The 21,576-nt window shown below is 55.7% G+C and overlaps 2 protein-coding genes across 2 annotated transcripts; both read right to left on the bottom strand.

The window, feature by feature from the left end:
* Nucleotides 1-133: 133 nt before the first annotated feature.
* GDI1 (GDP dissociation inhibitor 1) lies at nt 134-6,207 on the bottom strand. The gene is made up of 11 exons (XM_027053257.2): nt 6,025-6,207; nt 4,689-4,796; nt 4,450-4,549; nt 4,169-4,303; nt 3,508-3,706; nt 3,109-3,240; nt 2,421-2,520; nt 1,859-2,030; nt 1,416-1,560; nt 1,223-1,277; nt 134-1,140 (listed from the first exon to the last, which is right to left on the bottom strand). The coding sequence occupies exons 1-11, from the start codon at nt 6,067-6,069 to the stop codon at nt 988-990; spliced, it is 1,344 nt and encodes a 447-aa protein (XP_026909058.1). The 5' UTR covers nt 6,070-6,207; the 3' UTR covers nt 134-987.
* Nucleotides 6,208-6,776: 569 nt separating this feature from the next.
* Nucleotides 6,777-14,735, bottom strand: ATP6AP1 (ATPase H+ transporting accessory protein 1). Its single transcript, XM_027053258.2, has 10 exons — nt 14,528-14,735; nt 14,164-14,290; nt 11,714-11,788; nt 11,242-11,435; nt 10,678-10,718; nt 9,534-9,619; nt 8,857-9,095; nt 8,184-8,231; nt 7,860-8,091; nt 6,777-7,637 (listed from the first exon to the last, which is right to left on the bottom strand). The coding sequence occupies exons 1-10, from the start codon at nt 14,668-14,670 to the stop codon at nt 7,428-7,430; spliced, it is 1,395 nt and encodes a 464-aa protein (XP_026909059.1). The 5' UTR covers nt 14,671-14,735; the 3' UTR covers nt 6,777-7,427.
* Between the last annotated feature and the right edge of the window lie 6,841 nt (nt 14,736-21,576).

Below are 21,576 nucleotides of genomic sequence, written 5' to 3'. Positions count from 1 at the left end.
TGATGAAGAAAGTCCCCTTTCACTCCCATCCGGAGCAAAACTAAGCCAGAGTCTAAACTGCTACAACGAAACAGCCCCAGGAGCAGAGGCCCCAGCAGCACCCGTTTTTTGGAAATAAAGCGAAAGACCTGGGTTCGGGTTTCAACACAGTTTTATTGAGAGGTTTTCTGTGAAATACACTAGAGGTCGGGGAAGGGGACACATTCACTTTGCAGGATAAGGGTTTCCCACCACTAAGGGAAAGGTTGTGGGCTGGGGCAGGGCGCACTGGGGTTTGGATCCATTTTCCCACCTCCTTCTGCTTTGCTGACATTTCTTTTCTCTCTCGGCAAATGCCAGAGAACACAAACACAAAACTAGCAACAAAAATAGCAAGATCAACCTCCAACCGGGCTGCACGCAAGCCCTCCCCCCCTCCCAGGCCACACCAGAAGGCTGCGGGCAGAGGCACTCTGCTCCCTTCCCAAATCAGGGGGGCCGAAGTTAATAAATTAGAATAAATTAACGAGGGCGGGGCGGGCGGGGGGCGGAATGCAACTTTGTGCTGGGAGGGCCCCTTCTCTCCAACACGCAAGAGAGCTGGTGGGGGGAGGCAGGGGGCATCTCCAAAGGCCACTACAAGTAGGGGTAAGAGCAGTGGGGACAGAAGTCAGCTTTTCCTCCACGTTCTTCCCAAACAGAGCAGAAGAATTAGGAGTGGAGGGGGAAGAGACACACACAAGGTAAAGAACCCTCTTTTCCCAGAATAAGGAAGGGCCAAGAAAGAGGATGCTATCCAACCCCCCGTCTCCCAAACCATCACTAAGGTTAAGGATTTGGTCAGTGAATCAATGAGGTGGGTGACAGGAATGTAGAATGTGGTGGGGGAAGCAGAGAATGCTGGAAACAGGGGTGCCCAGCCACGCCCATCTCCCCAGCCCTGGAGGAAAACCGACTCAGGTCAGGGGAGAGGGCACCAAGGGCTAGGCTGTGGGGGAGGGGCATCAATCACTGGTCAGCTTCTCCAAAAACGTCATTCTGTTTGCGCTTCATGTTCTCAAAGTCAAAAGCGGAGCCTGCCATGCGCTTGTAGATGTCTTTGATGTCATTGCAGGTTGTCTCGAAGTGTGTAGTGGCATCATAGGAACAGGAACAGAACACCTGAAAACACCCAGAGCCAGGGTGAGCTGGGCAGGGGCCCTGGGTAGGCAGCTAGGAGCTGGGGCCAAGACAGCCTGCTTACCTGGCTCTCGGAACCATCGTCAATGGGCTCATATAAGTCACTGATGGCCACAAACCTGAGGGGTACACAGAGGGGAGGGAGGAGACCTCGCGACACGCCTTACTCCCCGTGGCCTCTGCACCCCCCCCCCCAGCTCCTCGGCTCCCTTCCTTCCCCCCCGCCCAGCCTCGGCCCCAGCCCCCCAGCCCCTCACTTCTGGTCAATGGGCTCCAGCAGCTCCAGGGCAGGCTCAACCTCCTTTTCCGGCTCTGCAGTCTCCACCGTGGTGCTGGCAATGGCGATGTACTTGCCCTGCGCGGCCACGTTGTGTGCGTAGGAGATCATGCACACGTAGATGTCTGCCCGCAAGAAGGGGCTCCGTTAACACGGGCACAGAGGGCCTCTGGAAGCTGGGCTCGATTCGGGCCTGCCTGCCCACTCCTCCCCAGTCCGGCACAGCAGGCAGCATCCAGACTGCCACCCTCACAGAGCACAGCCCAAGCCACCCAATCCCTAGGGCCCCAAGTCACAGGGCCTGCTATGCGGGTCCCCATCCTTCCATGGAGGGATCAGGCAGAGAGCTCCAAGAATTACGGGGAGAGACAGAGCCACCCCAAAGAGAACACACTAGAGGAAGTCACGTGGGGCTTAGTCTACCTGACTTCCTGTTAACTTGGTTCTGGGGGATGATGATTTGGCAGGAGTTGGCATCATTGGTGTTCTTGATGGGGTGGCTAAGGATACAGATGATACGGATAACCTGGCCGGCTTTCCGCACCCGGTCTGGAATGTAGCTGGGGTCACAGATCAGCTGCTTGCAGCGGGCCACCTGTGAAAACACCGGAAGGCCTATCCAAACACTCCCCTAGGTGGTCGTGGGGTTGAGTCCACAGCGAGGGCTGGCACTGTGCTCCTCTGAGCGGTACAGCTTCATCTTGTACCTCGGGGAGGTGGGCCCCCGAATGCAGCGCTGGGAAACACCTTTTACCCAGACCCTGTGATGGGGAACACTCCCTGGACCCCTGACACGGCAAGCGGGTCTGAGAGCTACCTCTCACCAACAGAAGTGGCTATGTGGACTCCTTCCGGAGCCCTGGTCCGCAGCCCAAGGGGACCCACGGAGAGACCCAGCAGAGGCCGAGTCACCGGGGAGAGAGCCTCTAAGGAGAAGGCCAAGCCCCACCCAGACCGCCATCCTTGCACCACAGAGAAGGCTTACCTCTCCCTCAGACTTCACACCCACCACCTTGCCATTCTCCATGATGATGTCATCCACGGGTTTGTTCAGCATATATGTCCCCCCATAGATGGCACTCAACCTGTGGTGGGGAGAATGATGGTGGGAGTCTCCTTCCCAGGAGAAAACAGGGACTGGTGCCCCTGTGCTGTCCACTCCCCGCCTCCAAACCAGTCCTGGGGTACAAAGAAGGCTGCCCTAGGCAGGCAGAGCTCAGTAGACCTGGTGGTTCTTCCCACCTCTGTCACTGCCACAGACTCAGGACTGAATTCAGAGTACTCCTTCCTCTCCGGTTTCCACCCAAACCACTCTGCAAAGGGCTACCGTGAGAGAAGCCTAAGGGCATGGCTCCTCAAGGGAATGGTCTGGGGAGCAGAATAAAGGGCTCTGGGGAAGCCCTCCGACTTGAGGTTCCAAGGCCCCAGGCCCAGCCGTGGTGCCGCCTGAACGTGGCTGGGAGCCAGGCAGGCCCTGTTGGTGAAGCCCTGGTCCTTCAACCCTGTACCTCCACGCCCTGCTGTGGCACACCGCCCCCCGCCCCAGCACCCGAGCACGTGCAGTACAAAGCACACTAGACCACGATGGGAAGGCACGAATGCCACAAAAATCCTCAAGGCCATTTCCGTTCTTGGTCCTACTTAGTACTGCCAACAGAAAAAAGCCACCTCACCTTGCAAAGCCCTGGGGCAGCTCACCGAGGCCGTAGAGCGGATATAAATAAGGACTCTTTCCGTACCGAGCCAGAGACTCACTGTACAACTTGATGCGGTTGATGGTCTCGAGACAAGGCTGGTCCAGGTAACTGGGAGGATGGGGTCAAGAGAAGAAGCTCCAACAGCAGCACCCCAGCTCACCCCCACCCAAGCACCAGGCCAGCCTCCCCACCACCGTCTATGGCCTGGGGAAGGCTCCGGGTCAAATAAATGCGCAAAAAGAACAAAAAAGCTGACGGGTGAACGTGTGGCTGACTACGAGAAACGTGCAGGGCGGATGGAGGGAGCAGCGTGCAGGAGTGGGGAGGGCAGGGTGCAGCCAGACGAGGGGGTCTGCCACGCCAGCTTCCTCTCACTCATCAGTGCGGTAGAGCGCCAGGGCATGGCCAGTGAAGTCGATGACGTCCTGGCCCAGGTCAAACTTCCGGTAGACGTCGCGCATGCTGGTGCTCTGGGGGTCGACACCCTCGAAGGTCTTGGGGTCGTTCTCATCAAAGTTTGCTACAAACACCAGGAATTTGCGGAAACGCCGTTTCTCAAACATGCCCATCAGATCTGTGGAGGCAGATGCGAGAAGCCTGTACCCCACAGAACGTGAAGCCCTCCTTCCCAGCAGGCGGGCTAAGAAAGCAGGTGCCCTAGCTCGCAGCCAAGCTTTGCTGACGACCACCGTGTAAGCTCACATGAGCCCCTTTGCCCTTCTTGGTCTCAGTTTCCCCATCTGTACAAAGAGGGGATTGGGCTGGACAGACTCTGCAGATCCTCCCAGCTCCAACACTTGGGGATGTTTCACGGGACAAGTGGAGCCCCGGTCAAGAGGCTGAAGTCTTTCCAGAAGGAGCAACCATCCACACATCCGTTCTGCGTGTGGACTTCCCTCCTGGCCTCCACTGTGAGGCTCAGGGCAGGTGAAGGCGGCCAGACCAAGGGGCTTCTGGCAGTGCGTGGGGAATGTGACCTTGGGCGCCCTGCTCTGCCCCTCGCCATAATTCTCTGGCCCAGGGAACCTGTACTCACTGGAAGCCAAGGCTTCGGTCTCAGTGGATGGCACTTTATAGATCTTTCCCCCCTTGTAGACAAAGCTGCCTTCCACCACCTTGAAGTCCAGGTAGCGCGTCACCTCTGTATACAGCAGCATCTTTACCAGCTGCCCTGTGGGGCGGTGGGGAAGAAACAACATTGGCACAGCTTCCCCCCTCCCGAAGCTCCCTAGCTGGTATGGCCACCCCTCCTCCGGAGCCTGCCCCTCTTCAGCCGTCCTCATCACCTCCCACGACACCTCTTTTCATCTCTCTCACCATTGGCCATGAGGAATTTGGGGATCAGGTCGACGTTCCAGTCTCGGCCCCTGCCCATGGCCTCAGGGGGCCCCTCCAGCAACTGAAAACGCTTATACAGCTGCAAACAGGAGAAAGAGAGGCGCCTCAAGGACCACCCCGTCTGGCCCCTGCCCCCCTTTCCCAGAGAATCTATGGAGCTGCTCAGGCAGCTTCTGTGAAAGGGCAACGGGGGATGGGCCTGGGCCCAGGAGCCTCACCTCCTCCAGGGGCGTGATGGAGGAGCTCTCTCCCCCATAGTAGGGGTTCCTGTCCATGTGCAGCACTTTCTTCCCGTTCACGGACATGATGCCGGACAGGATACATTCCTGGAGAAGGGGGCAACACTTGCCGCATTTCCCTCTGCCCACATTCCCAACAGCCGCCCTGATTTGTTCCCCACCCTAAACCTGACGGGAGAGCAAACCTACAGAGACCCTGCTCCAGCGGAAGCTCCTTCCACCCCTGGCTGGCTGGCTCCCCTAAAAGCCGGGGTGACAGCTTCATCTGACCACAGTCCCTTTTACAACTTTGCTGAGCAGAGTTGAACAAGGAAAAAGAAATAAGGATGGTGTCCAGAGAAAGAGTGCCCAGCAGACACAGGGATGGTCTTGGCCATGACAAGAAAGCCATCTACCTATGTAGAACCACGCTAAAAGGCAGAAAGCCCACAATGAGCCTCAGAGGAGATCCAGCTGAACAACGAAGGGCACCAGAAAGGGAAGTGAAGAGAGGCTCGACACCGGCCTGCAATCTCAGGCCCCACCCTGGGCTGCTCTTTCCTCAAAGGACAGGAGCGGCTGACCCTGTGTGTGTGTGCCCAGCCACAGGAGGGGCTTCTACACCCTGACTGAGAAAGAGGAGCCTCTCCAGGGGAGCAGTCCAACAGGGTCTGGGGGAAGAGGGAAGATAAACACCCTCACTCGTTTCTGTCACCAGGCCAAGGACAAAGGCTGCAAATACTCCTCAGCCTGGAATCTCCATGGGAAACCGTGGTAGGGTAGCGGGAATGTGCTCCCTGGCCCCAATGCTGTTCCTTCTGGAACATTCCCTGGGCCCCGGGCCGCATTGAGAAGCCAGGAACGCAGGATGAGGGCCCGCCCCGGTGAGGCCCCCTTACCCAGGAACCTTGTACTTCACCCGCACCAGAATTAGCACAAGATGTGGGAGGGATGCTGTGTGGGCGAAGGGTGCGGATGATGGCTGGGGGCCTGGTGGGCGGGGTCGGGGGCACGTCGGGGAGGGGGGACTCCGGCCGAGTGGGGGGGTGCATCTTCTGGCCCAGGAGGCCTGGATACAGAGGAAGGGGGGGATCGGAGGTCGAGCCCGGGGAGTCGAGGGGGCGGCTAGGTAGAGGGCCGCTTCTTGCAGACCGGACGACGGGGGTGGAGAAAGACGATGTCGCGGACGGTGGTGGGGTGGGCACGGGGCGGTCTTTTTGGGGACCCGAGCGCCTCGGACGGCAATGACGGGAAGATGGGGTCTGCGGTCGGGGGCGGCAGCGCCGCAGGAAGGACGAGACGATACGGGACCCCGGGCGCCTGAGACCGCACTTACGGTGAGGCCGGTCCCCAGCACGATCACGTCGTATTCCTCGTCCATGGTCAGGCCTCGCTGCCAGCGCCCGTCGCTCCTCCTCCTCCTTCAGCACAGTCCTCGCCGCCACCACCGCCGCCGCCGCCGCCGCCACCGCCGCCGCACTGGACCAAAGATGGCGGCAGTCGACGCCGCTTGACCCCTCCGCCGCGTCAAAGAGTCCCAGCCCCTCCCCGCGTCCCGCCGCGCCAGCTGGGGCCACCGCCTCCCTGGCTCGCCTCCCAGGAGGGCGGCCGGGGTCCGGGAGGCAGCACGAGCGCGGTTCCGCGGGCGGCGTCGCTCGCCGAGAGCCCTGAGGGGACAGGAGAGGGGCGGGGCGGGCGGGGCGGCCGGCGGCCGGTGCTGCGGCCCGCGAGGGATTCGTGCGCGGGAGCCGCGCGCGACCCGGCCGCCCGCCCCGCCCCCCAGGAGGCTGGGTGCGGCGGGCGCGCGCCGCTGCGGCAGCCGGGGGCGGCCCCCTCGGAACGCGAAGGCAGCTATTGTCACGACGGTCTCTCCCCCCCCCTCCCCGCCCCCACAGGCACGGACCGCCCCGCCCTCCCCGCCCGCGAGCCTCAGCCCCTCCGTACCCTCGCCGGTTAAGGGCTTGCTGAAGACCCTCCGGCCTTCCCTTTGGCCTGACTCCGTTACAGCTACATCCGGGCGCCTCCTCCTGCAGCCCTCAGCCAAGCGCATCCCCTCGTGCCCGGTGCAGAAATGAGTGAGAAGAGGCCTAAGCATGGCAACCTGTCTTTATTTTATTAGGAAGGAAACCACCCAGAACCCCAGGCTCCTGCCAGGCACTCCTGGCGGGTACATGCCAGAAAACCAATGATTACACCCAACCCAGCTGCTGTGGAGGTCTCTTCCTTCTCAGGCCACAGAAATAAACCCCAGTGTACTGCTTATTATTAGCACAACATCACCAAAAGACAATGACACCAGCCAAGCAGGACAATTAAATAGTACTTCCACACCGCCCCAAACTCAGGGAACCTTCAGCTTCTAGCTGCTGCAGGGAGCCCCGTAAAGTCTGGGGAGGGAGCATTTGATACACAAAAGCACTATAAACAGCAAAGGGTGAAGGTGGAGAGATGAGAATAAATAAGGGGGAAGAGGGGGTCCCAGAACTCATGTCCTCTCCCCCTACAATGACTGGACCTGGGAGATCTGTCTCCTATCTACGAAGAACTATGTACACCTTGCTGGTAGATGGAGGATGGAGAGCCCCTCAGCGTGTTGAACGGGTAACAAGACAGGCCGAGGGGAACTGGGGGGTTCATGCTATGGTAGGAAGAGGGGAAGCCCTTCGGTCCAGCGTGCCTCGAGGTGGGAAAGCAACAACCTGGACACCATCGTGCCTGCAACCCCCCACGGGCATGGGGTCACACAATCTGGGTCAAAGAGATGGCGGGGCCCTTGTGGTCGTCAAAGCGGTCCATGGTCTTGAGGCTGAGGATCATGTGTAAGCCATAGGTAAAGATGAACAGCATGAACAGGGAAGTGAGCAGCCCCATCCAGATGCCTGGGGAGAAGAAGCCGGCGCAGTCACTGGCGTAGGAGAACTGCTCGCCTGTCACGTTGAAGGCTTGGATCTGGGAGGGGACAGAAAGGCCCATGTGGCCCCACGTGAGGACCGGGGGTCCCAAGTTAGTGGGTGAGTCCAGATCCCACAGAATGGCAGCACTGTGGGCACAGGACCCTCAACTACGCGGCCAAGCCCAGGCCCAGAGATGCCGGGAGCCATCAGGCCTCCGCTGCCCACCCGCCTCCCCCAGGTACGCTGCTCCCCACAGCCCGGGCCCCGCGCTCCCTACCTGGAAGTGCTGAAGGGTCATCTGCCAGAGAGAGGGCCGCACGCGGGGCACGAGGAGGTCGCCGTTCTTGCCCAGACAGCTGACGTACTCGCAATGAAAGGAGTAGATGCTAGGCCCTGTGACCTGGGAGGCATTGAAGTAGGTGACAGAGCCGTTGCTGTGGATTTCAAGGCGCTCCATGGTAAACCAGTGGCGGGCAGACACTGGGTAGAAGCGGTTGGCCAGAATGAACCTGAGGGAGAGGCCGTCCGGGGATTCGTCAGGCAGCCGGGAAGGCCGGAGCCACGCCAGCCTGCCCACACGTCAACTGCCCCTCGGACTCACCTGAACGTCACGGTGGTACCAAAGAGTTGTTCGTAGGTCAGCGAAAGCCTGCGGGGCCAGAGTAAGAGGGGAGTTGTCAGGCTCTGGGGGGCCTTTAACATCTAGCAGTAGAGCAAGTTCCTCAAGTCCACTCTACCTATGCTGCCCCGGGTACTCACAGCACCTGAAGAGGCAGTGTCCCAACCTGACAAATGGGGAAACTAAGGCCCTATCACATCTAGGTCAGAAACCAGCACCCAGGTCCCCCACCTCCAGCTAAAAGCACCTTCCTCTGGTTTCCCTGAGCCTACTGCCCCTCCTTTCAGGTTCCCTCGGGGTTGCTGAGATGCCCGGATTGGGCTTTGGGGATAAAGGTGGTCTCTCCAGCCATGCAGCGAGGGTACAGAAGCCCTAGAACTAACTCAGGCCTGGTATACACCCTCGGGCAGTCACCTTGAGGCTGTTTAAGGCGAAGGGGGTGTGGCGAAGTGTCAGGTTCCCTGGTGATTGGGAAGTGTTAACAACCAAGGTTCTGGGCAAGGACTAGAAGGCATGGAGAGGCAAAACTCTGAGCAAGCCCCACTCCAAGAGCCCTCCACCTGCCCCACCCCACAATCTCACCTGCTTCCCACAGGGAACCTCCCCCCCAACATACACATGCACCCACCTGCAGTGACAGGAACTCTGCCCTTACCTGGCAACAGAGTCATTCCAGAAGGAGCCAGTGAGGTTAAGATCCTGGACCCCAAAGGTGAGGGAGGTCAGGTCCTCCCAGTGGTTCCCGTATGCCACCGAGAAGTTTTGGGCCCAGAACAGGATCCGGGGGGCAGTGTCATTGTAACTCACAGGGGGATGGACCACAGCTGACACTGTCTGTTTTTGCAGCAGCTGGCGACCTAGCCCCCCAGTCACCATGGCTACATCACGGGCCACCTGTACAAACAACCCACAAGCCTTGTCTCAGTGGAGCTGAGAGCATGGCCCAGAATCAAGTGGCCTTCCTCATTGTCCCCGCTGGGCACCCTCTCTAGTATCTGCAGTTGCACTGGTCATACTCGGAGGCCCTTCCTCCAGGAAGCTCTTCCCGGGCGGACCCCTAAGCCCCTGTGATCTTCCTAGTCCCTCCAGATTAGGAACACTTGGACATACTGTCCAAATATGCCAGCCTGTGAGGCCCACTGGGCCAGATGGAAGGCTGCAGCCTGGAAAGAGAAAGCGTCACTTTCTGGTTCATCCCTGTCCCCCCACATAGGCCCAGGGAAGAAACCGGCCCCCCCAGGGCATTCCCCTCGGAGCCACACACCTAGGCCCACTCAGCACTTGCCTCTGCCCCCGGCTTCCAGGGCCCCTGCAGAAGCACACACTACGTACCCGGGAAGGGCGGACCGCCGTGAGGGCCGCGGTGTATGGGACGTCTTCGGATTTGAGTGTGCTCAGCACCTGCCCGATGACCTCATCTGAGGAGCGAGGGGGAGAGCAGAGAACCAGGTCGCAGATAGCTACTTACGGGAACGCCCAACACCTGCCAGAAGCCGGCTGCCAGTCCCGCAGCAGAAGACAATGGAGACGGGGCTGTGCCCTTCCATGTGCCATGTGAGCAGCCTCTCTTGACGACATCCAGTGGGATTACCGTGTTGGGGTGGGGACCACCAGATGTCTGCACTGTGAAGCCTCCCACCTCTGGCAACTGACACACCCTGTGTGGTGGGACACCGAGATCCTCACAGAGCTGGCTCCTATCACCCTTCACTCACGTTTTCAGGGTCCCTCACGGGTCCCTAAGAGCAGCTGCTTCTTATCCCACGCATCCCCAGCCTCCCCTGGGGACACCTACGGCCTCAGCAGTTGGCTAATGCCAAGCCCTAACTAAATTAAATGAGAAAAGGGGCGCCTGGGTGGCTCAGGCGGTTAAGTGTCCGACTTCGGCTCAGGTCATGATCTCGTGGTCTGTGAATTCGAGCCCCACATCGGGCTTTGTGCTGACAGCTCAGAGCCTGGAGCCTGCTTCGGATTCTGTGTGTGTGTCTCTCTCTCTGCCCTCCCCTGCCCACGCTCTGTCTCTCAAGACTAAATAAACATTAAAATAATAAATAAATAGATAGATAAATAAATAAGAAAAGACAGAGATATAGAAAACTCCAGGTTCACTTAGACATTTTCAATGACCTTTTGGGGGGAACGATCATCCTTCATAGCAAAAGGGAAGTCCTCAGAACTGTTTTTTGAAACACTTCCGGTCTGTTAAACCCAAAACTCTAGGATTCACGCTTCTGGAGTGGAGACGGACTCCACGGGCCCCCCCACACGGAAGGCCCCTAGATGTCCCAACACCTCGAGCTGGCTGAAGAGGGGTGAGGCCTGGGGGCCGCATTTCTCTGCTCAGCCGCCAATCATTCTGAGAAGTCGGGGGGGGGCACCCTGGGAATGAAGAGGGCCTGGGGAACTTGGAGCCAGCTCTCTGCAGCCACGGGCTGAATGAGGCTGGCAAACGCATGCCCTCCCTGAGCCCACTCACCATTGCCCGTGAGGACTTCCCTCGGCGCCATCAGACCTGAGCTGTGGAAGAGAAGCAGAGCGTTTGAGCCCCTGCAATGCCAACAGCTCCCCACTGCCTGGGGACACCTGCCCCCTACTCCGCCAGCGTGTCCTCCACCCCATGCCACCATCCTCCCCTACTAGTCCCATTCACCCCGCACACTCCAGCTGGGGGCTCTGGAAGCCATGGTCACTCCTCCCCCCGCACCTTTGCTCACTGCGTGCCCCTGCCCTTGCCCCTCTCCTCCAGCTTCACAGACCCGGGCGAGGCCCCGCCGGCTGCTCCGTGAACGTGTCCTGGCCAAGGGAGCGAGCTGCCACCAGCAGGGCCCAGATCTGCCTCGTCTCTAGAGGGCCTCACTCAGGGGCGGGCACTAACTCCTGAGTCACAACCGACCAGAGGCCCTTCCCGCCTCTTCTGGACATACGAGGCACCTTCTGATAGGGCTTCAAGGTACTGAACAGGAGGACTGATGTTTTGGCCAAGTTGTGCTACCACGGCCAAGAGCTTCGCTGCTCTCTGGGCCCCAGGGCTAGGACACACCTGGCTGTGTACGGTAGGCGGATGAGCAGCAAGGCTGGGAGGCTGGCATTGAGTCTCAGCTCCCGCAGGGTGGCCAAGTCCACGTGCAGGGGGCTGGCCCCAAGCTTCTCCTGCAGGTAAGTGGTCAGAGTGCTGACCGCATACCAATCGACGGCAGGAAGCACGAGAGAGGAAGGAGCCAGATCCAGGGCATTCTGGGGGCCGGGGGGAGGCAAAAGGACAAGTCAGCAAGGGACCAGTGGGCCCGTGCCAGCCCCCAAATCTCCACGGCAGCCCTCTTTAGCAAGGCACACCCACACCGGCATCTTATCTGAGGTCAGAAAGAAAACACCCCACATTCCCGGCCCCCGACACCTCAGGCTTTTCTACCCCCAAGCTTACATGTCTGGTTCCTAAGGGGACGGTTTTTCCTGTGCTGTGGGGGAGAGTGCTGGACAGCCCCCGTGGCCCCTGGCTGGGAGGGGACGCTTACCTCCAGGTTCGAAAAGGCGCTATCCTGCTTGTTTCCAAACACGCCACCATATGCTGTGAAGTCCTCAATGCTCAGCTAGGAGAGAAGCAGAGAGGATGCCTCCGAAGGTGGGGCCAGGGAAGGGGCACACAGCTTCCGCGTGCATTTGTGGGGCCAGCCAAATCTCATTTACAGCCAGCTATGGTCTGGTCAAAAGACTGAACAAAGGCATGCTTGGGGATAGGGAGTGGGGGAAAGGAAGGTTCTCTTTTTTTCGTTTGGCACCCTCCTGGCAGGGTGAGAAAACATGGGTGGTGGTCACGGGGTTGGGAGGAAATCTGTGGGCAGCTGACTTGTGGTAACCTCAGGATTAAGAGTCAGCCACCTACCTTCGGATGAGGAACTGGGTACGGAATGGGGAAGCTGGGAGAGGGGTAGGGGGCAGCGAGGAGCATTTACTGCAGCGCCCCCCCATCCCCGGGGCAGAAGTCAGAGAAAACGAGACGCTGCATTCAGTCGCAACGGCTATAACGCCACCTATGTCCGGTCTGGACGGGACCCTTCTCAGACAAGAGCAAGGACCTCCTTCCCTGCCTCGTTTTGGTGGGAGGAGAGAGGTGAAGACGATGGAATGCGCTTAAGAAGACCGAAGTCTTCTGAGTCTTCTAAGCTCTCCGGACACAGTAACCCTGACCCCTCCCTATTCCTCTCCAGCCTACAGATGTCCTTCAACTCCTGCCCCTCCACCCCAACTCCCGGCTTCCTCTGGCTTTTCCCAGTTAGGCCCAGAGGTGATCTTAATCAGTTTCTCTAAGCTCGTTCTGTTTAGTACACACACTTGCCCAGCCTCCTCTCTCTTCTGGGCTGGGATCCTGACCCTGTTTGGCCACCTGGGCTCTCATTCTGAAAGCCCAGTAACCACCACTGTGTCCTCCCGATAGTCTTCGCTCAAAATGGCCCCCAAATTGCCCCAAAGCTTCCCGCCACCGTTAGAACTACAGCAAGCCTTTCCCCCTCATGTCCTGGCTACCTGGCTGACCATGTCCTACCCCCTTCTCTCCCTCATGACACTCCACTTGAGCCACACCAGCTCTTTCTGGGCTCACGGAGAGCACTCCTGGCCCAGGGCCTTTGCACCTGTTGTTCCCCCTGCCAGGAAGCCCTCCCACCCATACCCACATGGCTCTGTCCCTCCCTCCATTTAGGTATCTGCTTGGATATTGTCAGGGAGCCCTTGCCTGATCACCCTTAAACAGCATCACCAGTCATTTTTCCCCTTGGCCTGCTTCCTTCTCTGAAAACTACAGCACTGACATTATATCATACACCAATTCAGCATTTACCTGTTGCCCTCACAAGAACGTCAGCTTCTGCCAGGTAGAGGCTTGGGTTATTCTGCTCACTGCTCTGTCCCCAACACTTGATACCTGGTACATACTAGGCAGTCCACGTTTGGCAAATGAATGAACGTGTGAATGCCATAAGGGGACCGCAGGGAGCTGTTTTACATAGATTATAAGAGTTGCTCCTCACAGCCCTCTGACAGAGGTGGTGTCTTCATTTTACAGATAAGGAAACGGGCATTCTCTGATTCTCTCGCACGTCCAGAGTCTGGCAAGTAGTAGAACTAGAACTGAGTTGCAGTCTAACTACATTATTTACCACCTCCTGACAGGACTACGGGCCAGCATGGCCACCGCTGTCTTCCCACAGGGCAACAGGGGGAGACCACAAGGGGAATGAGCCACACAGGCCGCCACCAACGATGGAATAAGCAGAGGCTTGGTAACCTCCCAAATACCAAGTCTCCACTGCCCTAGAATCTTCTTATGGTCCATCTGCCTGCTTTGGAGGCAGAGAAACCTGCATGGGAGGGAAAACTGTGTGCTAGAGCACAAGCCGTGGGGGGGGGGTCCTCTGGCAGACAGGAACCAACTGTGGTGCGCATAAACTACGGACCACCAGCCAATTGTCACACCTCTACCAACCTCAGTTTCCCTGGCAGCAAAACCAAGAAAATGACATCAGCTTAGCACAGTGCCTACGAAGCAGTCAATAAGTGATCATTTTCGATCATCTCAATTATGATCATTAAAGTTAGGATCACAACTCTGTCACCCATCAGCTGTGTCATTTGCCATTGCCATCCTTGGACAGAAGTCTTGTCATCTGTAAACAGGGTCAATAATCCCCACCGCACAGAGTAGCTCAGGTAAGTACTTGGTACTCAGAAGACATCTGCCTCTGACCCCCTGCTTCACCCAATCGAGGCAGTGCCATTTCAGGGCCCCCGTCCTTCCCACTGAACCTTCTCCTGCAGGCCTTCTTCCCAAGAGAGGAGTCCCACGTCCCTACAGTTGGCACAAGGTCACTGAAGCCTCCCTTGGGGAATGGGCCTAGGTGTGGGGGCGGGGGGGGAGGGCCTGACTTCTTCCTGACAACTGAGGGAGAGAGAGGTGGGGCGGGCGCACCTTGTCCTGGAGGAACAGCAGCACATTCCGGGGGCCCAGCTCCAGGGCGGGGTCTAAGTAGGTGGAGAGCTGCATGTCGCTGGTGATGTGGCCCTCGTGGGTGTTGGCCGCAGGACCCCACAAGTCCCTGGCAGGGGACAGAAGAGGTGCTGTCAAGGGGGGGGGGGGGGGGCGCATGACTTAGGATCTGAAGCTCACGGGCTCCCATCTTGATGCGTGGGGCCCCGAGCTCTGATCTGGCTGGACAGTCCCCCTCTGCCCCACTCGGCCACCGCTCGTGAGGACAGCCCCGGAGCCGGGCGAGGGCACCTCAGCCGCCGCGGCGCGCAGCACAGCCTGCGCCGGCCCGGCCCGCCACGCTCACCGGTCACTCGACCACAGCACCAGCGGCACCTGCTGCTCCGCCTCCGCCACCGCCACCAGCACCAGCAGTAGCCACCGCATCTGCCAGAGCGCTGGGGCCTGCCGCGTCCCCGCCTGAAGCCGAGCCGCTGCGGTCGCCGCCATCACAGCCTCGGCCTCCGCTGCCTCGGCCGCCGCCGCCGCTGCAGATCAGGTGACCGTCGCCCCCCCCCGAGCTCCGCCCCCCGCCGCCATTGGCTCGCGAGTAGGCCCGCTCCCCAGGACCACGGACGATTGGACAAAGATCATGCCACTCACGGCCACTCCTGTTCACTGATTGGCTGGGCGTGTCTCCGGGTGCGCACGCTCCAAGTGGGAAAGGAGGCAGGGCCTAGCTCGGCCGGCTCTTGGTTCCCATCGCGAGTTAGGGCGGGGCTGGGACGGCTCCACTTGGTAGGTCTTCACACGCAGGGCTTCGCGCCTCTCGGTTTTAATATTCCTTCCGCTTAAAATTGCAAGAGTGCTTTCTTTTCCTGCAGATGGATTCTGCTTGAAACAGATGAGGAGAGAAGAGGGCCCCGGATAACGTGCAGAGGAACCCCAGCACTTAAAATGGGCAGGGAGTAGGGGGGTCCAGAAGAGATCGGAGGAGTATCCAGGAGGAGGGGAAAACCCAGGGAGAAGCGTGGTTTCAAGGATACCAAGCTGAACAATGTCAGAGTTAACTGCTGCCAGGAAGCAGGTAAGATGAGGATAGAAAACTGTTTCTTGGACTTAGCAACAACTGGAAACTTTGGCAAGAGCGATGTCAATGGGAGGAAGGAGACACGGTCGTTAAGTTGTCTTTTCTCGAAGTTTCCTTTAAAGAGAGGAAAGAGACAGAGTGACAGCTAGAGTCAGAAGATGGGAGACACCGCCTAAAACGAATTGGAAGACTTTTATCTTTTTCTGTGCCATGTTCGGTTTCTCAGACTGGTGACTATTAGAAACAAGCGGACAAAAAAACCTGGTAGCTGTAATCAGTGAAGTCCCGTTAGGGATATGTACACCGATTTATTTAGGAGGAAATGAACTGATGGCTGCAACTTAGTTTGAAATGCACCAAAAATAAAATGGAGGGAAGTGTGGCTACAGAGATAGGTTTGTGATAAAGCCAACAGTTGTAAAACGTTAATGGCACAACCTAGGGGTGGATCTACAGGTGTGCATTGTAAGCTTTTTTTGACCTTGCTGTATGTACTGGATGTAATGGTGACCCCTTGAAATTTATGTTCATCCGATGAACTTGTAACGTGACCTTATTTGGAAATAGGATCTTTGCAAATGTGATCAAGATAAGGTCATGGTGGATTCATGTGGGCTCTAAATCCAATGACTGGTATCTTTATAAGAAGAGGAAAATTTGGACACAGAGACAGACACACAGGGAAGAAGGCCGCATGACAATGGAGACAGATTAGAGTGTTACGGCCGTAAGCCAAGGAACCCCTGGACTGGCCACAAGCTGGAAAAGGCAGGAAGGTTTCCTCCCTAGGGCTTTCAGAGGGAGCATGGACCTGCCTGTACCTTGATTTTGGACTTGGAACCTCCAGGCTTGGGAGAGAAGTTTCTGTCGTCTTAAATCTGCCAATTTATGGTGATCTGTTACGGCAGCCCTAGGAAACTAATACACGATATGTGTGACATTTTTCATAACAAAAATTGAGAAGAAAGTTTGATAATGCCTATTGTCAGCAAGGATGTTAGGAGATAGAGTCTCACCTACACAGTGGTAAGAGTGTCAGTTGGTAGAACCAATTTGGTGGATAATTTGGCAGCATCTAACAAGCTGAAAAATGTATATGACCCTCAACCAAGCAATTTTCCTCATACGGGTCCATTCAACAGAAATACTCACCTGAGCCGGGAGACGCACATGCAAAAAGGTCTGCTGAGGCACCATTTGTGGTTGCAATAAGCCAGCCGCTCATGATTGGACAGCGAGACACTATGTCCAGACACCGCTGCCCTTCAAACACCCAGGCCAGCTCACTGAGCTTGTCAGAGAAACTGCTTGTCAGAAAAACTGCTTAAGAGATTGTAGTCGTGGTTGTCACGAGCGTGGCTCCGACTAGGACAGTGGCAGTTGAGCCTAGAGAGAGGAGGTGGACTTGATAGGACATGGTTGAGGAAGACGGTGTCCGAAGGTGACTCTTGGGTCTCTCAGTTGAGGACTGAGAGACGGAGTCAACCAGGGACAGTTAAATTTGGGGTGTTGTGGGACCCCCAAGTGGCCATGTTCAGGCCAGCTGAGGGGAGACGTTTGCACTGGAGCTTTACTTTATCCCCAGAAGCCCCAGTGCCATGATTTGATTTTAATTTTTTTAAGGTTTATTTATTTTTGAGAGAGAGCTTGAGTGGGGGAGGAGCACAGAGAGGCGGAGGCACAGAATCCGAAGCAGGCTCCAGGCTCTGAGCTGTCAGCACAGAGCCCAACGCGGGGCTCGAACTCACAAACCATGAGATCATGACCTGAGCCAAAGTCGGACCCTCAACCGACTGAGCCACCCAGCGCCCCCATCTGATTTTTTGTTAAGCGGCTGATCTGGCTGTGGTAAGCAGAGCAGACTAGAGGGGATGAGAGCACTAGCAGAGACCAAGAGGAGGCTGTCACGTCTCTGGGACGGAGAGGATGGGAGCTTGGCAAGAGTAATGGAGGGGCAGAGAGAGAAGGCTAGACAGACCAGAGGCTGCTGCCTCAGCGTTGGTCCAGGACTGATGTTTTGACCAGGTGTCATGATGCCAGCATGGGGGCAGGGGTCCTGGGAGCATTGGAACTGAGAAGTTGGAGCCAGAGCCAGAGCTGGGGCAGCCAGGGAGACGAGGGACCAGCACACAGCACGACCCTGGGACTCAGCTGCATTCCCTCGTTTGGTCACTCACGGAAGTCCTGGAGAGCCTGCCTGGGCTGGCACCCAGTGGTGAAAGAAACGAGGTCGAGGTCCCTAAATGGCATCGCAGTGTGGTGAAGTCCTCCAGGCTCAGGACAGACCCAGCAAGGGCCATATTTTGGGAGGAAAGTTCTAGAATGGTGCCACAGGAGCAGAAGGTATCAAGGGAAAGGGATGGATGCCTTGGGGACCAGGAGAATGGTGACACAGAGTGATAAGAGGAACCACTGGCCGTGAGCAAACTGAAGAATACAAAAAGAACTGTTTAAATAAATTTTGAAGGCAATGACTTTCTTGCAAATGCGACGTTGCCAGCCAGCAGTCTCTTGCTGAAATGCTTTCATCCTTAGGGGGGAAGGTTGCTTGTGGCTGCTTTTATTCCTCTGAGTTGTCAGGGGTCCTTGGAGTGGTGACCCTCGAGGCTTCCTAAAGCACTTGCTATGGGCCAGGCACTGAGTCAGATTTGGACCCCACCCCCCCTCCCCCAAGTTCCCAATCCAGTCTGGTCTAGAGAAGATGCAGGACAGCAGGACATGACACAGGCTGATGGATGTTCAAAATGGGGAGGGATGAGGCTGGGAGGGAGGCACAGAGAGGGGCACCTGCTTGAGGCTGCTCTGACCAGGAGGTGACATCTAAGCTGAGTCACTCACACTAAATGTTGACAGCACCAATGAGCATCTTCTCTCTATGGGCTTCCTCCACCTTTACGGTAAAAACTTCAATAATTCGGGGCGCCTGGGTGGTTCAGTCGTTAGGCGTCCAACTTCGGCTCAGGTCAGGATCTCGCGGTTCGTGAGTTCGAGCCCTGCGTCGGGCTCTGTGCTGACAGCTTGGAGCCTGGAGCCTGCTTCGGATTCTGTGTCTCCGTCTCTCTGCCCTTCCCCTGCTCATATTCTCTCTCTCTCTCTCTCTCTCTCTCTCTCTCTCTCTCTCTCAAAAGTAAATAAATGTTAAAAAAATTAAAAAAAAATTTTTTTAACTTCAATAATTCATTAGAACCCTTCTGGGCCCTCATCATCCCTATGTCTTCTTAAATTGTTTTATTTTTTTAAATGTTTATTTATTTAGTTTGATAGAGAGAAGAGGGGGAGAGCATGAGCAGGAAAGGGGCAGAGGTAGAGGGAGACAGAAACTCCCAAGCAGGCTCCGTGCTGTCAGCACAGAGCCCAATGCGGGGCTCGAACTCCTGAGCTGTGAGATCATGACCTGAGCTGAAATCAAGCTTAAGTGACTGGGCCACCCAGGCGCCCCTTCTTAAGTTGTTTAATAGAATATTGGACATGAAGCAAGACATGAGTAATATCTATATGCTACACAGGTTACATATGTGTTACATGTATATGTGTCACCTGTTATATGTTACCTGTATATGAAGCATACAATAAAAGGAATCCTCATAAACCCTGCCCCAGACTTCACAGGCCACTGCCAACTCCTTGGCAGGAATCTGGGTCCCCCACATCCCATTTTCCTGCCGCCCCACAGAAGTCCTTGCTAGCCTGAATTTGGTATTTGCCGTTCTCTGCTTTTTCTTAGTAGGTTGACCACATATATATGTGCCCATGTGTCTAATGCCTGCACTCCTCTCTAATCACCTCCATCTCATTTCCACCGAAGTGAGCCCGGACCTGACTTTTGTGGTCATCACTTTGGTCCTGATCATTTTACTAATTGCATTAACCTGTTCCAGCTGTTATGATAAAATACCACAGACCGGCGGCTTGTAAACAGCAGAGATTTATAGCTCACAGCTCTGGAGGCCAGGAGTCCGAGATCGGGGTTCCAGCAGGGTGGGGCGAGGGCCCTCTTCCAGGTTGCGGGCCTTGATTGTATCCTCACCTGGTGGAAAGGGCCAGGGAGCTCTCTGGGGCCCCTCGGGGGGCACTAATCCCAATCGTGAGGGTTCCACCCTAAAGACCTAAGCACCTCCTCGCGCCCTGCCTCTTAATACCATTAGGACACTAGGTTTCAACGTATGAACTTGGTGTAGGATGACACAAACACTCAGACCATGGCACCAGTTAAGCATGCATTTCTAAATACGATGGCTTTGTTTTGTCTATTTGGGGACTTCATGTAAGTGAAATTATTCAGTATTATATTTTGCATCATGATTGCTCAAGAATGGGAGGTTAATGCGAATCATTGCATGATAGCAGTACTGCTGCGTGGCATTCCCCTGGATAAATATTCTGCCAGTGATTGAGGCCTTCCCCTGGGGACGGACATCTGAGTGGTTTCCTACCCTGGTTAGTATGGCTAACGGTGCTGCCTGCAGTTATGTATATGTCTTGTGGTGCACATGCATGTGCATTCCGGTGGGCACACACCTAGGTGGAGAATGGCCAGGTCATACAGTATATGTACCGGGTTGAATAACATCCCTCAAAATTCACGCCCACCTCGAACGTCAGAATGGGACCTTATCTGGAAATAGGGTCTTTATAAATGTAATTACTTAAGATGAGGTCATGCTGGATGAGTTAGAGCAAGCCCTAAGCCAATGGCTGGGGCCTTTTTAAGAAGAGAAAAAGGGGCGCACAGACTCAGAGAAGGTCACATGGAGGTGAAGGCAGAGATCGGGGTGACTTTTCTAGGAGCCAAGGGACACCAAGGACCGCTGGCCACCACCGGAGGCTAGGAGGCGGGTGGGAACGGATTTGCCCTCAGAGCCCTCAGAAGGAAACAACCCTGCCCACGCCTTGACCCCGGACTTCTGGCCTCCAGAACCAGGAGAGAATACATCTGTGTTGTTTTAAGCCCCCTCAGCTTGTGGTACTTGTTACTGTGGCTACAGGAAACTCACGTAGTATATATATTTTCAGCCCTGCCCGTTGTGTTTCCTCTCCTGTGAAATGCCTGTTCTGTCCATCTTCCCATGTTTCTGTTGCATTGTTGATCTTTTTCTTGTTGATTTATGGGGATTTATGAGCTCTTTACATATTCTGCACAGGGCCCTGTGTTGCTTATGTGTGTTACAAATCGCTTCCCTTTTCACTCTCTTTTTAAAAAAAAAATTTTTTTTTAAGTAGGCCCCAGGCCCAATGTGGGGCTCAAACCCACGACCCTGAAATCAAGAGTCAGGTGGTCCACCAACTGAGCCAGCCAGGTACCTCCCACCCCTTTTCACTCTCCTAATGATGTTTTCTGATGAACCAAACTTCTTAATTTTCAAAAGTCAAATTTACCATTTTTTCCTTTATGATTAATGTTTTTAATTTCCTGTTTAAGAAACCTTTCCCTGCCTCCAAGATTATGGAAATATTCTCCTACATTCCCTTCTAGAAGTTGTCTTATTTTTCACACTTTTATGGATAGTGTGAAGGTAGGGGTCAACTTTCTTTTTTTCCATAAAGATGTCCAGTTGTCCCAGTACTGTTTATTGAGACAAACATCCTTTTACCCAGTGTCTTGAAAGAGTGCTTTTGGGGGATAAGAAGCGTCTATGCGGCTGTGGATCAGCTTCGGGGCTCTCCATGCCATGCCAGTGGTCCATCTGTCTATCCAACACCACAGTGTCTCAAGCACCATAGCTTCATACTAAGCTCTGACACCTGCTCATTCTTCTCTTTCAAGAGGCTCTTCTCGGGCCATTGTGATTGCATATAAACTTTAGAATCAACTTGTTATATTGATCAGATTATTTCTAAAATCTTGATTATTTAGGGGCGCCTGGGTGGCTCAGTCAGTTAAGCGTCCGACTCTTAATTTCGGCTCAGGTCATGATCTCGCGGTTGGTGGGTTTGAGCCCCACATCGGGCTCTGCACTGCTGTGGCGGAGCCTGCTTGGGATTCTCTCTCTTCCTCTCTCTCTCTTTCTGTGCCTCCCTCTCTCCCTTTCTCTCTTCTCTCAAAATAAATAAATATACATTTAAAATTTTGAGTTTTAAAATTGTGGTAAGGGGTGCCCGGGTGGCTCAGTCGGTTAAGCATCTGACTCTTGATTTTGGCTCAGGTCATGATTTCATGGTTTGTGGGTTTGAGCCCCACATCGGGTTCTGAGCTCACAGTGCAGAGCCTGCTTGGGATTCTGTCTCTGCCCCTTCCCCACTTGCTTGTGCACACACAAGCTCTCTCAAAAGTAAACTTAAAAAAAAAAGGAAAGTTCCCTCCTATTTATAGTTTGCTAAAATTTTTT

The sequence above is a fragment of the Acinonyx jubatus genome, chromosome X (genome assembly GCF_027475565.1).
Source record: "Acinonyx jubatus isolate Ajub_Pintada_27869175 chromosome X, VMU_Ajub_asm_v1.0, whole genome shotgun sequence".
Lineage (NCBI taxonomy): Eukaryota > Metazoa > Chordata > Mammalia > Carnivora > Felidae > Acinonyx > Acinonyx jubatus.
Note: the sequence above shows the minus strand (reverse complement) of the source record. Positions and strands in the feature narration are given on the sequence as shown.